The sequence below is a fragment of the Tinamus guttatus genome, unplaced genomic scaffold, assembly GCF_059628265.1.
Source record: "Tinamus guttatus ecotype Peru unplaced genomic scaffold, ASM5962826v1 Tinamus_guttatus_pri_ptg000451l, whole genome shotgun sequence".
In the NCBI taxonomy this organism is placed as follows: domain Eukaryota; kingdom Metazoa; phylum Chordata; class Aves; order Tinamiformes; family Tinamidae; genus Tinamus; species Tinamus guttatus.
Genome location: NW_028288985.1, coordinates 1,022,177 through 1,036,823, shown reverse-complemented (window position 1 = coordinate 1,036,823; position 14,647 = coordinate 1,022,177). Strand labels below are relative to the sequence as shown.

Here is a 14,647-nt window from a genome sequence, read left to right as displayed (position 1 = left end):
TTTCTTGTTTTACTGCGCGGCTCCTCCCCCTTTTACAGTTTTCTGCTATTCTTTACTAATTCTAGCGATTTGAGAAGTGACCTTTAACCCGCGCCGTTTGCAGACTCCTAAAGGGGATAATTGAAATGCCACGGTAAACCCAAGGCAATAAAATATTATTTACTAGGCGTAAAACTAAGGTCGGTTTTCCAAAAAGGAGCGGACACAGCCCCGTCCCGGCAAACGGGGCGCTGCACCTCAGTATGAGCCCCGGGAGGACGCGCGGGGAGCTGCGCGGAGCGCGTCCCGCCGCCGGGATGCGCTTCCCCCTCGCCTTGGAGCGCTTTTCCTTGCACTTGGAAGCAGTGAATGAGTTTATTGAGAGCGGAGCGGCTCCAGCAGCCTGTTTGGGCACGCGTGGGGGGCTCCTCGGTTTCAGCTCCCCGGGGTCAGCAGGTTTGCACCCCAACAGCTCTTGTCAACTGTCTAAGTGACAGCGGGAAGAGGAGCCCAAGGAGAGGGGGGGCACTGCGAGCGCGTGTGGTGCCCCGCGTGTTCGCGAGGGACGGGACCCGCACGGCGAGTGTATGTGCGGGGCCACTGTCCACGCGTGTCGGAGGCGCCACGGCGGGAACCCGGGGCCGGTACGGCTTTAAAATCCAGCCCCCTTCGCAATAGGCCGGGGCGGGCGCATGCGCCCCGGAGAAGGGTTTCCAGCTGCCGTTGGTTCTCCACGTTTTTTTTTTTTTTTCTCCCCCCACCCCCCCTTTTTTTTTTTAATAGTTTTAAGCGGCGGGTGCAGCGCAGCGAGGGAGACGTGTGGGGAGCCGCGCTGCGGCCGCGGGCAGCGCCTCGAGGAGGAAGCGGCGGCTGCCGCGCGGCCCGCGCGTAACTTGCGCCCCGGCGCTGGGGGCTCCTTGGCGGCAATGGATTGGGAAAGCCGCAGCTCCTGAAGCCCCGGACTTCTCCCCTCCCCCTGGCCCTGCAGGACCAGTCGTCCCGTGAGACAGACACACGCGTGCACAGGCCCCTTCCCCCTCCCCACTGGTGCAGAAAACTTTTTTGTTGAGTTTTCTGGTTTTCTTCTCCTTTTTTTTTCTTTCTTGGATTTTTTTCCTTGTGTAAAATGGAGGGAGGCAGCCCGAGGAGGGCTCGGCCGCCCGGCTCCGCGTCGTCCCGCGCCTGAGCGAGCGCCGGGGGGCAGCCAAGGGGGAACCCCGCGCCCGCCGGCTCCGCGGGGCCCCGGGCCGCGCGCTCGGGGCCGCGCAGAGGCCGCGGCGGCGGCTACGAGCGCGGAGCCCCGCGGCGGCACCACCTGGGCTGCCGGGACGGATCGTCGCCCGCGGCGCTTTCGCTGCCGCTTGTGAAGATTTTTATTTGCTTCCGCGCAATCACGCCCACGGGCGCTGTGTGCGTGTGTTGGGTTGGCTTTTTTTTTTTTTTTTTTTTTTTGACTCCTTCTTCTGGTGGTGGAGAGCCCTAATTACCGCGCTTGCTGATGGACCTTGGAAAGAAGGCTGCGCTGGTGCCGCGCTCCGCAGTCAGACCCACTCAGCCCGCGCCGGACCGAACCGCCGCCCCCCGCCGGCTCCGCGGGCCCCCGCGCGCCCCCGGCTCCTCGACGGCCCCCGGCGGCCGCCGCCGTGCGCTGCTGCGGAGGACCCCGCCAGGCGCCCGCGAGCCAGGATTTTACTGTCGCCTCGCCCTTTCCCCCCCTGCTCCTCTTGGATTACTTGGCTGCTGCCGCGCCGGGAGCCCGCCGCGATGGAGGTGAGTGCGCGGCGCGGGCGGGCGCGCACGGGGCGCGGAACCTCCGCGGGACACGGGCGCCTCTCGCCTCTCCCTGCTGCCTCTTCGCCGCCGGGGGGCCCGCCGCGGAGGGAGCTGCTGCCCACCGTGGAAAAAGCGCTTTGGTTTTTTTTTTTTTTCCCCCTTACTCCTTTTTTTCATTTCCATTTTTCATCTCCCGCCCCCCACGCGAGGAGCGGGGATGCCGCTGCGCGAACACTTGCTGGGTTGGGGCAGCTAGAGTGTATCCTCCCGGCGGCAGCTCCCCGCGCGAGTTTAAAGACATCTTCCCAAACTTTTCCGCGGAGGATTGCTATGGAGGAGGTAAAAGCAGGCGCTAATGGTGGCCTGTACCTTTAAGGAGAGCTGGCCGCAGGCCAGCGGAGAACCTGGAGTAGGAGACTCCCCTCCTTCTCCCCCCCCCCCTTTTTTTTTAAACTTTATTCAGCGTTTCTGGGCAATTTTCAGTGCGCATCTGCAGCGAGTTCTGCGCGGGTCAGGAGGGGAGCGGCGACGCTCCGCGGGGTCCCCTGGGCGCTGCGAGGACTCCATGTTGGAAGCGCTGCCGTTTTTTTGTTGTTATTCTTGATGCTCGTTTGTTTTCAATTGTGTTTTAGTCGCCGGTTGTTGTGCGCCAGGCGAGGTGCCGGCCGGGGGTCACGGCGAGTTCAGCGCGCGCGCAGCGAGGGGCGCGGGGCAGCGCCGGCCCCGCCGCGCACGGCGGTTCGCGCGGCTGGGACCGCGGGAGCGGCTGCTGCGCGGCCCCAACGCGGCCCCCAATTTCCTGGCGCGGCCCCGCGGAGCCGGGAGCCCCCCGCGGCTGCGGCCGCGCTTTACAGCCCCCCCGGTGCCGCGGGCCCCACTCTCCCTCCCTCCTTCCCTCGCTCCCTCCTCCCCGAGGTAGCGCTCCCAGAAAGCCAGATGCCTTCGCAGGCTTTTCCAGACGCCCCGTGTAAAACCGGATCACAGGCGATCCCACGGCTGCAGGATCTGTAAAAGACCCTTTTCATCTGCCCGCGAGCCCCCCGCGCAGCATGGGGCACACTCACTGCCGAAAACCAATCTCCCCGTCCCGACGAAGTTTAAAATGGTGCCTTGCACGCCCAGAGCCAATACCAGCGGCGGTTGTTTTTTCTTACTCCCCCACCACCCCTTTTGATTCCCCCTTTGATTTCCCCCTTTTCCCCCCCTTGACAGCAGCGTGTCAGCTGCCGCGCGCAGACGTGACTCGGGCGCGCAGGAGGACGAGCCCCCGCTCGCAGGTGCCTCCTCCCGCTCCGCAGCGCCGCTGCCCCGAGGAGGGGCTGGTGCCGGTACCGGTACCGGCCGCGGCGGGCGGCAGATGCCGTCGGAGGGGCCCCGGCGCCCGGCGGGGGCTGCGCGGCCGAGGCCGCCCCCTGTTGGGAGCGGGGCCGCATGGCTCCCCCGGGGCGCCCACGGGACCGCGCCGGGCCCGACTCCTCGCGGGGCGCCCACGCGGGACGCGGCGGCTTCCCCGGCGCTCGCAGCCGGGACGACTCGGGCTGCGTCGGGGCAACCGGAGCGTCACGCCACGCCGCGCTGCGGACCCGCGTGGGCCTCGGGCTCAGCCTTTGCCGTAGCACTGGGGCGGGTCTGCCCCACATTTTCCTTTTTATTACTTTTTTCCTTTTTGCGTTTTTAAGAGCTATCTAAGTAAATGCAAGTACGCAAAGCTTTGCCGAGGTGCCTAGCGAGCTGCTAGCATCTTGCGTTGCCTCGTTCCCGCTTCCGCTCCCCTCGCCTTCCCGTTTTGGGGTTTGTCCCACCTGAAACGGAGGAGCTGCCTCCGCTCCGGCAGAGCGGCCGGGGAAGGGGCTGCTGGAACCGCTCAGAGGCACCCGACCCTCGGTAAGCAAAAGTGAATTTAAATTAGGAGCACCTTGAATTCAGCTTTTGAGAATGAATAGGGAGCCCCCAAGTGTCGAAATGTCTTTTTTTCTTTTTCTTCTTCTTTTTTTTTTTTTTTTCCTCCCCTTCTTCCAAAGGGAGGGGAAATACGAACGGCACCAGTTAGCGAGTTGGGAGCGTCGCGGGCGCGCAGGGAAATCGCAGGGCTGCTCCGCGCGAGGGTTTCAGCCCGGGCCGGGAGCCGCTGTCGAGGGGCGAGGCGGCCCCGGCTCCCCGTGGGGCGCCCACGCGGGGCCCGGGCTGTCAGCGCGGTGCTGGGGCCGTGCCCGAGGGCGGTGGGGAAGTGGCTTTGAGCGGGTGCGATGGTTTAAGGGGCACTTGGGGGCGTCCGCCTTCCGACGGCGGAGGGGGGAGACGCGTCCCCCTCCACATCCCCCCGAGGGACTCGGCCCCCGGCCGGGCCCGGCTGCCCCCGGGGGTCTCCCCTGCCTCCCCCCGCCACAGCCCGTCTCGGGCCGCCCCTTCCCGTCGGGGCTCGCTTTGCAAACCCGAAGCCCCTTCTTTAGCGAGCCGGGAGCGCTCGGTGCGGAGGAGAGCCGGGAGCGAGGCGCAGCGCGGAGCCATGGGGTGAGCCCCGCGCGGGCCCGCCCCGCGTGGGCGCAGCGCCCCGGGCACCCCCCGACGGCGGCGGCCGAGCCCCGCGGGCGGGCGCGTGGGCGGGTGGGTGGGCGCGTGGGCGGGCGGGTTTTGCGCGGGCGAAGCGGCGGCCGCGCCGGCGTCTCGCCACCAAAGGCTCGTCGGGGAGAAGGGCAGGCGAGCCGGAGTCAAGTTAAAAGGGGCCCAGATACTTCCGTTGTTTAAACTTGAATGCTTGAAAATGGTCTGAGAAGCAATAAACGATCCGCTCCTTTTTCTTTCCCCCCCTCCCCGTCTAGAAATCCACGGCAATATTAATCCAAGGAGGTGCTTTGGGGACAGTTGGCAGTACAATGGCTTCTCAGTACCTCATAGTGGCTCTGGCCATTTTCTCCTGTTTTACCCAAGCTGTAATAGAAGCCAGCTCTTGGTGGTAAGCATCTTATATCGACTTGATTTTTAAAAGGGAGTGTTGAGTTTTGCTTGATGAAATGCATGTTTTGCTGCTTTATGTGCTTTATCTGTTCCTGAGGAAGTACTGCATGATTAAGACTGCCGGAGAGTCATGTTTTTATTGTAAAGTGTCAGATATTAAAATGAATGTGTTTCTGCAATAAGTGTAAATGTGTAGCATCTCCTGTTGCAAGCCTCAGTTTTTAGAGTGCTTTAAAGCGGATTCTCTGTGGATTTGATCACCCTTAAACTAGAGGAGTTGTATCTCTTCTGGGAGAGTCACTGCAACTCCCTGAGTTTGGAAGTTGAGCACATGTAAGAGAAAATGTAGAGTTACAAATAATATTGAATATAAGATTCATATTTATGTTTGAACTTTTTCTCAAGTGAAATGTTTTTATATATGTTTTATTACAACAAAGTACGTTCATATTTCTACTTCGGAAAATTATCCATTTCTGAATAGTGAACGGTGTGGGGAATTTTTGCAATTAGTTTCTCTGCTGCTTCAGTTGTCCATTTCTAGATTAATGGACATTTTTAAAATAAAATGTATTATGCGCAGAGCACTTTGAGAATTAAGAAACAAACTTGATCTTATTTATAGTGAATATAGTCACCTCTCTTCCCTATGTCAGTCAAAAGCAGCTAAAAGTAGTCTGTAGTTTTCTTGAACTTCTGGCATGTTAAAGATTTCTGTATTTGTTTATGGTAAAATGGATTGAAAATCCAAACTTAAATCTATAATGTGTGTTAAATTCAAGTGGGTTTGGGGGGCTTTTTTGTTTGCTTTTACTTTACGTATTTTTCCGGCCTTGCAGTTGTTTGGGGCTGCAGTTATTTTTTACTGAGCGCATTAAAGCTGGTGAAAGATTGCCCAGATAGGAGCCTTCCAAGCCTTATCCACTGTCTGTGTCTTTGCCAGTAATGTAGGGTGACGACCACATGGATGGGAACTAACGGCTTCTGTTCTGTGCAGTTTGAACAACAAGGGTTTCATAATTGTGGATTTTTTTTTCTTGATAGCAAAAATAGGTGTCATAGACTCAATGCTTGCATATAACATACAATTCTGTTTGAGATTTATAGATCTTTTATTTTTTTTTGAAGTCTTCTCTCTACTAATCTGAATCTTTCTTTATGCAGGTCTTTAGGGATGAATCCCATGAACCCAATGAACCCTGTGCAGATGTCAGAGGTATATATAATAGGAGCCCAGCCACTATGTAGCCAGCTAGCAGGGCTTTCCCAAGGACAGAAGAAACTCTGCCAATTGTATCAGGACCATATGCAGTTCATTGGAGAGGGTGCAAAGACGGGCATTAAGGAGTGCCAGTATCAGTTCAGACATAGAAGATGGAATTGCAGCACTGTGGACAACAACTCTGTCTTTGGCAGAGTCATGCAGATAGGTAGGAAGCAAAATCTTTATGATTAAACTCTTGTCTAAGGATATGTATGGCACATTATGTTCTGCACTTGAAACTCTTGCCAGGTTCTTACTGAGTACTGTATACAATCAAGTGTTTTTAAAAGTTGGCCAAGGAGTTGAATTATTTTTAGCTGGAGGTGATTGCCCACCACTGTCCAGCCATGTATCTTGGAAAACAAAATAGGAATGTATATCTGAGTGTGGGAACAGAGGAGAAGGAAGGGAAAACGTGGCCCTGAGATCTCCTTTTAGAAGTAATGAAACAAAATAGAGGCAATCTAAAAGAATTAAAACCAGAAGTGTCTTGTACAATTAAAGATGACCATGTCTGTTCCAAAGGTAGCAGTTGCATAATAAATTACTCTTGGTCTAGAGGTTAACTGAAAATTGCTGCTCTGTCTATTAGTGTTTATACACAATTCCTCCTTGTTTATTTCCAGATATGGTAACATCTTGTTCTTTTTGAGAAGGTTGAATTTATGTGAAAAATAATGTAGCCCTGTAATCAGTATGCAGTCGGGTCTATGAGGGCAAAACGTCTGATTGTGTCCTTGTATCTCACGGTTAACGTAATCATGTACCTTGGGAGACAGACAGGTTCAGTTTAACATCTTGCTGCAATTCGGTGGGCACCCAACCCTTTCCCTATCAGATCCTCTTTGAAATGTGCTTCTCCAGTGCTCACGTGCTTCCAGCCTTTCCTGTTGTTTAAGAAGCTCATCGCATTTTAAAGTCTCTGGCAAAATTTTAACCAGTGGTACTGAACTAGGTCTGTGGCGTAACCTTTCTCTGCGCATTCCCAGGGCTGATTCTGTATATTATATATATAAAATCTATTTTCCATAGGTGACAGTTATGATTTTTTATGCAGATCAGCATACTGACAATGTTGGTGCTGTTTTTTAGTCAGAGATCTGAAGTCAAGCTTTTATTCCAGTGCTTTTCTGTCTAAAATGAAATTCAAGCTAGATCTATCTGTAAATTGGTTAACTTAGGTTAAGCTTGAAGGAGTATGGCTGATTTGCATTTGGTCTGCATTTTTTAAGATGTTTTTATTTTGAGGTTTTTCAGATGAATAAAAAGTTTTGTAGTGTAAAGCTATCTTGTTGGAAGAGCTGATTTCAGATAAATAATTCAGACTTTTTTGCAAGTGCAGTATTGACCTTTCCCAATGTCCTACCCGAGCAAAGCCTTAAAGCACATGAAATGTGAATATTTTTTTTTTTTCTGTAGAGTTCTTGATCTGAAAATCTAACAAGTGTCAGAAAAATAACCTGTTTAAAATTTGGGCTTTTGTGTCCTTATTTATTATTCAAGTAAGTGCAAATCAGCTCGGTGGGACTGTTTGTGTTTGGAAACATGCAGATTGGACCTGCGAGTCTCAATACCTGTCTCCAGAAGACAAGTTTCTCCTCTCCCTGAGTATGACAGATCTATTTAGAGGTAGTTTCTTTCAAGTTAAATAACTTTGCCGCACCCTTCTCCTGAATATGATTGCATTAGTTGGATGTCTGCATAGCAATTCATCATGTAATTAAACCACTTATTCTAATTGCAGATGGAAGCAGGGTTAATAGCCATCTGCAAGAGTTGCAGGTCCTAAAGAGCGTATTCAGGGAGAAGCAGAAAGGCGCTGTCGGCAGCGGTTGGGTCGTTGCACACTGGCCTTCGCTCATGACCAGTAAGGGCCCGATAGGCAGGACAGCGCGTGCTCCGGGTCTGTTTTGGCTGTGCCCGGTGGCGGCTGTCGGTCATTCCTCCCCTGGCTGTTCCCTGGTTGTTGGAGTCCCCATCGCTCCGTGGGCTCTGGTCACCAGAGCTGATGCCAGACAGCATGGTCGCTCCCGCAGAGCGCAGATGGAAGGTCCCTCTGGGCTCTTGTTAGCGAGAGTGGTGCAGGGAAATGTGCTCTGGGGCTTGGGAAGCTGCTGGCCGAGCTGGGAAGTTAGGGGTTTTTTTGTTCTCTGGAGCCGTCCTGGGGGCCCGGCGGCCCCTCGGCCGGTTCACGGCACCTCGATGCCTTGCGCCATCTTCTGGCTTCCTGCGGCCGGGGGCTGCCGGCTGGGGCTGCAGAGCCGGGCAGGAGCGGGACCGGAAAATAGAATCAGCGGATCCTCCCCCAGCCGCTCCGTGCGGTTGTGAGCCAGGCTATTCACGCCTGCTGCCTGATTTTGGACGCTTTTAAGTTACCAGACAAAGAGCATTTTGTATCTTATTGGTCAGGTATTTAAGTCTGCAGGAACAGAGAAAAAAAATTCTTTTTATTTGTGTCAAGTGCAAAGCACAGTTCCTTGCTCTGTGGGTGGCTTCCTATGGTGTCTGTGTATTGAACTGTTCCATTTCTATGTTTTTTATATATGTGAGAGAGGGGGACTTGTGTGTGTTTGGAATGTGTTTCCTTGCCATGGCTACGATAGGGAGAAACGTTGTGGGACAAGACAGATACGCTTGACAGTGAAGGAAAGCACAGGCCTAAAGACCTGAAAAAACTTTCAGAGCAACTCATCCATGTTGAACCATCACTCTTAGTGTGCTCCTGAGGTCGATGACTTTAGGTAGTGTTGGCTTGCAGCTTGAGAGGCCTTGAAATCTGTATCAGTGGTTCATGTTATTTTATTGTTTGCCTATATATTCAGGCCTTGGGGAAACTTTGGGGAGAATTCTCTCTTCTGTTCCTCAACCTTTCTTCTTCCTTCTCTCTGAGTGGTTTCTTTTAAAATATGTTCCAAGATAATAGTAAAAACCTCAGCTTTGAGGTTAAATACTGCAAAAAACAGCACAGTTAACCATGTGAGAGCGTAAGCTAACTTAATGTGCAAAGGATAAACTGGAACAGCAGCAGCAACTGCTGTGATCTGAAGCAGACCATGCTTCCTTCTTCTAGATTTACTGGAAATTTTACTTAAGGAATAAATCCAAAAATGTGTATTGCAGAGCAAATGGGGAACATGAAAAATTGTATGAGGTCCACCGTGCTAGTAGTAGCAAGTGCAAGGTATAAGTCACTGTATAAAGTCAAATTTAAGTGAAGAGACCACTCCTGTAAACATTGATATTTCTGTTCATATAAGTGCTTCCATAAGCAGGTGTCGGTGAGCAAAGATCCCTGTAAGGAAGGAGCAAAGTGCTTTTCATCTTCCTTAAATCTGATCTTTTCCAATGTAAGACTTCTGATTTTGCCCCTTTAAAAAGAGCACCTATTACTAAGTTAACTCAGTTGATGACAGCTGTAATATTAACAAAGCTGCTCTGAACTTGGTGTCATCTTGATGTTAAATATGGACCATACTACTTATGTTCCAGAAGTGCTCAAAAACTCCTGCTAGATTTGGCCTGTTACAGTAGGCCTTGCACAACTTCTGCCTCAAAATGTTGCTGCCCAGAGTTGGCATGATGATAACCAAGACTCAACCTACCTCCTAACCTACCTGATTTCACAAAGGTCCCCTAAGCATCTCGTAAAACTGAGTTAAAAATGAGGTTGAGCAAATGATTGGATTAGAGATTAGAAATAAAAGTGAACTCATGTATGTGGAAAATGATACATTCATTTTAATCTGTACTTAGTCATTCCGGGTGCCTTTCTTTGGGGGTACGGGAAAATACAGTGGGATACTGTCTTTTAAGATGAAAAGCAAATTTCAGATTGGCTCTCTGGTACATGTATTTTCTTTTTCAGTTGTAGTGAGAATTGATGGCATGCTAGGAAAAGTGAAAGGGGAAGTTAGGCTCTAAATAGGACAGGTTTAGTCACTGCTGAGAGCGCGGCCCTTGGACGTTACCCTCTCTTGAGGGCATTCCTGGACTGCTGCGTACGAGTTCAGTAACTTTTCTTCAGAAAGTTTGAAACTCAAGGTTTTGAATTTCCATTTAAGGGAACCAGATTCAGGAGAAAAACCTCTAAGACATCCTGTGCCAAGGTGATTTTTTTTTTTTCATCATTAGTGGTGTTTTTCTTACTCTTCCCCTGTTATTTGTAGCCATGATGGCCTGTGGGCTCTCTGGCCTGGCATGTTGAGAGTCGATGAGTAGGAGCCCAATCAGCACAGGGTCAGTTTTGACCGGGCTCCCTCAGTGCGGGTGGGAGGCCACATGCCCTTCTGCAGCGCCTTTGCTAGGTGCCCACGGGCTTTGCGAAGCGCTGCAGCTAAATGCAGTGGAACAAGTGGGTAAAGTGCATAAATCACACTTGAGAAGTAGTAATTTAAGGAGCTGGCTTTTAAAAGTTGTATTTAACATCTTTTTTTTCTTCTCTTTTTCATTTCTGGAGAGAGACAGGGAGGCAGTTTTCTCTCCTCCCAACACGTCAACACGGTGGTTTTAACCCATGAGTGGGCAGCTGGTGTTGGCCCTGGGGGATCCGATGGCTCCTCGCTGTGCCCAATGGGCCCGGTGCTTGGTCACAGCCCCTGCCATTCAGCATTGCCCACATTTCAAGGGGCCTGTGCGAGAAGAGTGGGAGGATGCGAGGGGCCCCGGCCTGGATAACGACGGCTCTGTGTTTCCTCGCAGGCAGCCGGGAGACGGCCTTCACGTACGCAGTGAGCGCAGCCGGGGTGGTCAACGCCATGAGCCGGGCCTGCCGCGAGGGCGAGCTCTCGTCCTGCGGCTGCAGCCGCGCCGCCCGGCCCAAGGATTTACCCCGTGACTGGCTCTGGGGTGGCTGTGGTGACAACATCGAGTACGGGTACCGCTTCGCCAAGGAGTTTGTTGATGCCCGGGAGCGCGAGCGCGTCTACCAGCGAGGCTCCTACGAGAGCGCCCGCATCATGATGAACCTGCACAACAACGAGGCCGGCCGGCGGGTAAGGAGCAGCCACCCGTCCTGAGGCAGTGCTGAGAAGGGACCTCCCCGCTCGCGCTGCGCGGTGGTGGTTGACGCGAGGAGCGTGAACGAGGAGAACAGCGGGCTGGGGCAGTGTAGGTGGCCAAAACGCGAGCGTGTCTGAGGTGCATCTGGTTGTCCAGCCGCTTTCTGCCTTCCTCTGCCAAATCTGGGGCCGAATTTGAGTTTTCCTCCATACTGGTTCCATAGTGCCCTGTGAGTTTTTTGCAGGCTGGAGTTTTGTTGGTTTGTGGTCGCAGTCGATGCAGCCGGCATGGAAGGGAGAGAGAGAGAGAGATGCGGCACTTCCCAGGCTGGAATAGCTGGAATAGTGGTGTTGCAGATTTGTACTTTGTCTTTTTATTTTTTTTTTTCTCCTTGCTTTAAAAGAATGTGAAAAGCTTCTCCATGTTATTAGAAAACATAGTCTTCTGTGGTTAAACATGTCTTTATGGTGTCTTTAATCTTGGAAATGCCTTAAATGAATGGGTGTAAACTTTTCTTTTTTAATAATCTGAATATGAAGAGCCAAAATCATTATTTTCCTAGCACCTAAAGTGCCAAGAATCATCAGCTGGAGATTTTACACTTGTGTTCTAAGGTGAAGAAGGATGAAAGATAATTGAAAATTAATAGTATTTAAATGTGAGAGGAGGGTGTCTGAAAGCAATGGAAAGGCCAATTTACTATTAGTGAGAAGAAAAATGACACTTCCACAGTTGCCTGTGGAGACTCTAGCAGTTTTTTCCTTCCCCGGCTTCGTCTTCGCAGGGCCATTTGGCAGTGTTAAAACTTTCTATAACTCCTGGGTGGAAGTTGTCTGCAGTATCATCTAATGTGTCAGACCCCAGGATTTTTGGGGCGGTGTCAACACCGACTCTCGTTTCTGTTTGCACAGGGCAAATGACCGATATTTCCCTGCCAAAGCTTTGTAAAGAGGATATTGCAGTGTAGCGCCTTCTCCCACCCATAGGTGTTTGGGGGTTTCTTCTTGGACGCCGGCTCCCTGGCAGAGAGAGATTGGGATGGGAGGAAGGTGCTGAGCCAAGAACAGAGGCGGCCGCAGCTGAGCCAGCAGTGAGACGGCTCTTAACTCCTTCCCTAATTGCAGCCCCAAGCCCGGATCAGCAGGGAGAGTAACTGGGGATAGAAAATAAAGGAATGTTTTACGTTTCTCAATGAAACAGCAAAATCCTTTGCTGGCGCAGGAGCGAATTCCTGTGATCCGGCTGCAGTGTGAGCGATGCCGGGGCGGTCTCTGTGGTGGGGAGAAGGCAAGGAGAGCTTCCTCCTCCTCCTGCCTGTGCATCTGCTCTTTGCTCCCAATGTATTTCAGGAGGGAAGAGGGTGCTGAGCTGTGTGTATCGAAGTGGTGCAGGTGAATGGGCTGGAGGGTGGAAATACGGGGAATAAGTGCTCCAAAACAGTCACTAACCCTCTGCCTCCCTTTCTGCAGACTGTGTACAACCTGGCCGATGTGGCTTGCAAGTGCCATGGTGTGTCGGGCTCCTGCAGCCTCAAGACCTGCTGGCTGCAGCTCGCTGACTTCCGCAAGGTGGGTGATGCCCTCAAGGAGAAGTACGACAGCGCCGCCGCCATGAAGCTCAACAGCCGGGGCAAGCTGGTGCAAGTGAACAGCCGCTTCAACGCGCCCACCATCCACGACCTGGTCTACATCGATCCCAGCCCCGACTACTGCGTGCGCAACGAGAGCACCGGCTCGCTGGGCACCCAGGGCCGCCTTTGCAACAAGACCTCGGAGGGCATGGACGGCTGTGAACTCATGTGCTGCGGCCGGGGCTACGACCAGTTCAAGACGGTGCAGCGCGAGCGCTGCCACTGCAAGTTCCACTGGTGCTGCTACGTGAAATGCAAGTTGTGCACGGAGATTGTGGACCAGTTCGTGTGCAAATAGGAGAGGCGCGAGGTGGGAGGAACTGCTGCCGCCCGCCGCTCGCTGAGGGGGTGTGGGCCCCGCTCCCCTCCCGCAGGACTATCTCCACTTTATTTATAGAGTCCAAGGAGCTGTCGTCGTCTTTTTTTTTTTTTTTTTTTGTTAAGAAAAAAATGAAAAAAAAAAAAGAAAAAAAGGGAAGGAGGTGCTGGGGCAGGAGGGAAGGAAAATGAAAAAAAAAAAAGAAAGAAAAATATAAAGGTTGCAAAGAGAAGTGCCTGGAACCCTCTCTGCATCCATCCCAGAACTGTGTGTGGCTTATATTTTTGGCAATAATGGGGGAGATCCTAAGAATATTTATTTTACAAAGTAAAGAAAAATTGACTTTTCTTTAAAAAAAAAAAAAAAAGAAAAAAAAAGAGTAGTTTGAGGGGGAAAATCCAACATATCCTAATGTAGTCCTGTGGGACATAATACCTGTGCGTTAGGCAGAGAATCCATGTAATGTGCTTGGGATGTTAGAACAATTCATACAGATGCAAGGAGCATGCAGACCTGTGCAGGACTTCTAGCTGCAGACACTAGGAGTTACCAGAGTATGGTATATAAAGCTGTTCAGTATACTTAGGCCTCTTTAAAAAAAAAAAAAAAAAAAAAAAAACGAAGAAAAAGAAAAGGAGAGTGGTAAATTCATGAGATCCATCACAAAGTGCAGTGTCAATCGTATATCTGAACTTCAGCACATAATATTGTCCAAGGGAAAAGAGCATGGGATCATAAAGGCTTCAGCTGATTCAGTCCTGATTCACTGGGTGAAACAGGTTCAACAACCTAGTGAAAGCAAAAAGCGAAAACTCTGCCCTGATTGATACGAAAGGCAGAATTTGTCCTGATTTAGTTGTTGTGGTGTTTGGTATCTGGTGCTGCAGAGCACCCAGAGCAGATGCGGTGTCGATGGCAGCGGTGCCCGGCGCCGGGCTGGGGAGAGCGCGCGCTCGCCAGCGGCGACGCGGCGCCTGCAAACGGCCCTGCTCTGCAGCCCGCAAAGCCCACAGCAAATACAGCCCCCAGTCTGAAAATGCCTTAAAAATGGTGTGATAGTTGGCTACCTTTTGAAACACAGCTTGACAAATAACTCTTCTAATTTTATGAGAAAAATAAATCATTAGATATCCACTCTTGGGATGATTTTTTCTTTTCCTGCAGATTTTGGGAATGCTTTCACTCAAGGAGACAATAGTTTCGTATTTTAATAATGTTAAGTGGCTATTATAGCTCAATGAGATGTTGCAGCAATACCAAATTTATCATCCTATGTCTTTAATACACATGCTTTAGATAATATATTGCAGATATACACTACAGCTGTTCAGACTATATTTGAGTAGTTACATTTATAGGGGAAAACTGTGGTCTGCTGGTGTCTGATATTTCAAAGCTTTTTGTACATATATATTTTTAATGATTTAAATAATAAAACTTCTAAATTACAGGGGCAGTTCACCCCCCATTTTCTTTTTCAGATCTCTTCAGATTACTAGATTGAGTTCAGCCTTTTTGGTGTTTTTGATTTTTTTTTAATTAAAAAAAGCCCTTTTATAATTCAAATGCTTTAAGGATGTCACAAAGAAGCACACCTCTTCCCAGCCTTAGGACTTTCCTGGGTTGTTGCTGGAGGCGGTACCCTGCACTTGACTTGATACTGGTTTGGAGATCACTTCTGCTTCACTTTTATGTAAGGGCATTATTGATGATTACGGAAAGGAGACGC

The 14,647-nt window shown here is 51.2% G+C and overlaps 1 protein-coding gene across 2 annotated transcripts; it reads left to right on the top strand.

The window, feature by feature from the left end:
* Positions 1-1,654: 1,654 nt before the first annotated feature.
* Positions 1,655-13,021, top strand: WNT5A (Wnt family member 5A). Of its 2 annotated transcripts, none has more exons than XM_088532044.1 (5): positions 1,655-1,749; positions 4,572-4,705; positions 5,872-6,137; positions 10,670-10,962; positions 12,439-13,021. In XM_088532044.1, the coding sequence occupies exons 1-5, from the start codon at positions 1,744-1,746 to the stop codon at positions 12,895-12,897; spliced, it is 1,158 nt and encodes a 385-aa protein (XP_088388170.1). In that variant the 5' UTR covers positions 1,655-1,743; the 3' UTR covers positions 12,898-13,021. The 2 variants fall into 2 exon arrangements, with proteins under 2 accessions (XP_088388170.1, XP_088388171.1); XM_088532045.1 differs by lacking the exon at positions 1,655-1,749 and adding an exon at positions 4,248-4,263.
* The last annotated feature ends 1,626 nt before the right edge of the window (positions 13,022-14,647 follow it).

What these genes read in the sequence shown, in the direction of transcription:
- WNT5A (XM_088532044.1), top strand. An exon ending in TGGCAGAGTCATGCAGATAG is followed by an intron (nt 6,138 to 10,669) that starts GTAGGAAGCAAA and finishes GTTTCCTCGCAG; the next exon opens with GCAGCCGGGAGACGGCCTTC. An exon ending in ACAACGAGGCCGGCCGGCGG is followed by an intron (nt 10,963 to 12,438) that starts GTAAGGAGCAGC and finishes CCCTTTCTGCAG; the next exon opens with ACTGTGTACAACCTGGCCGA.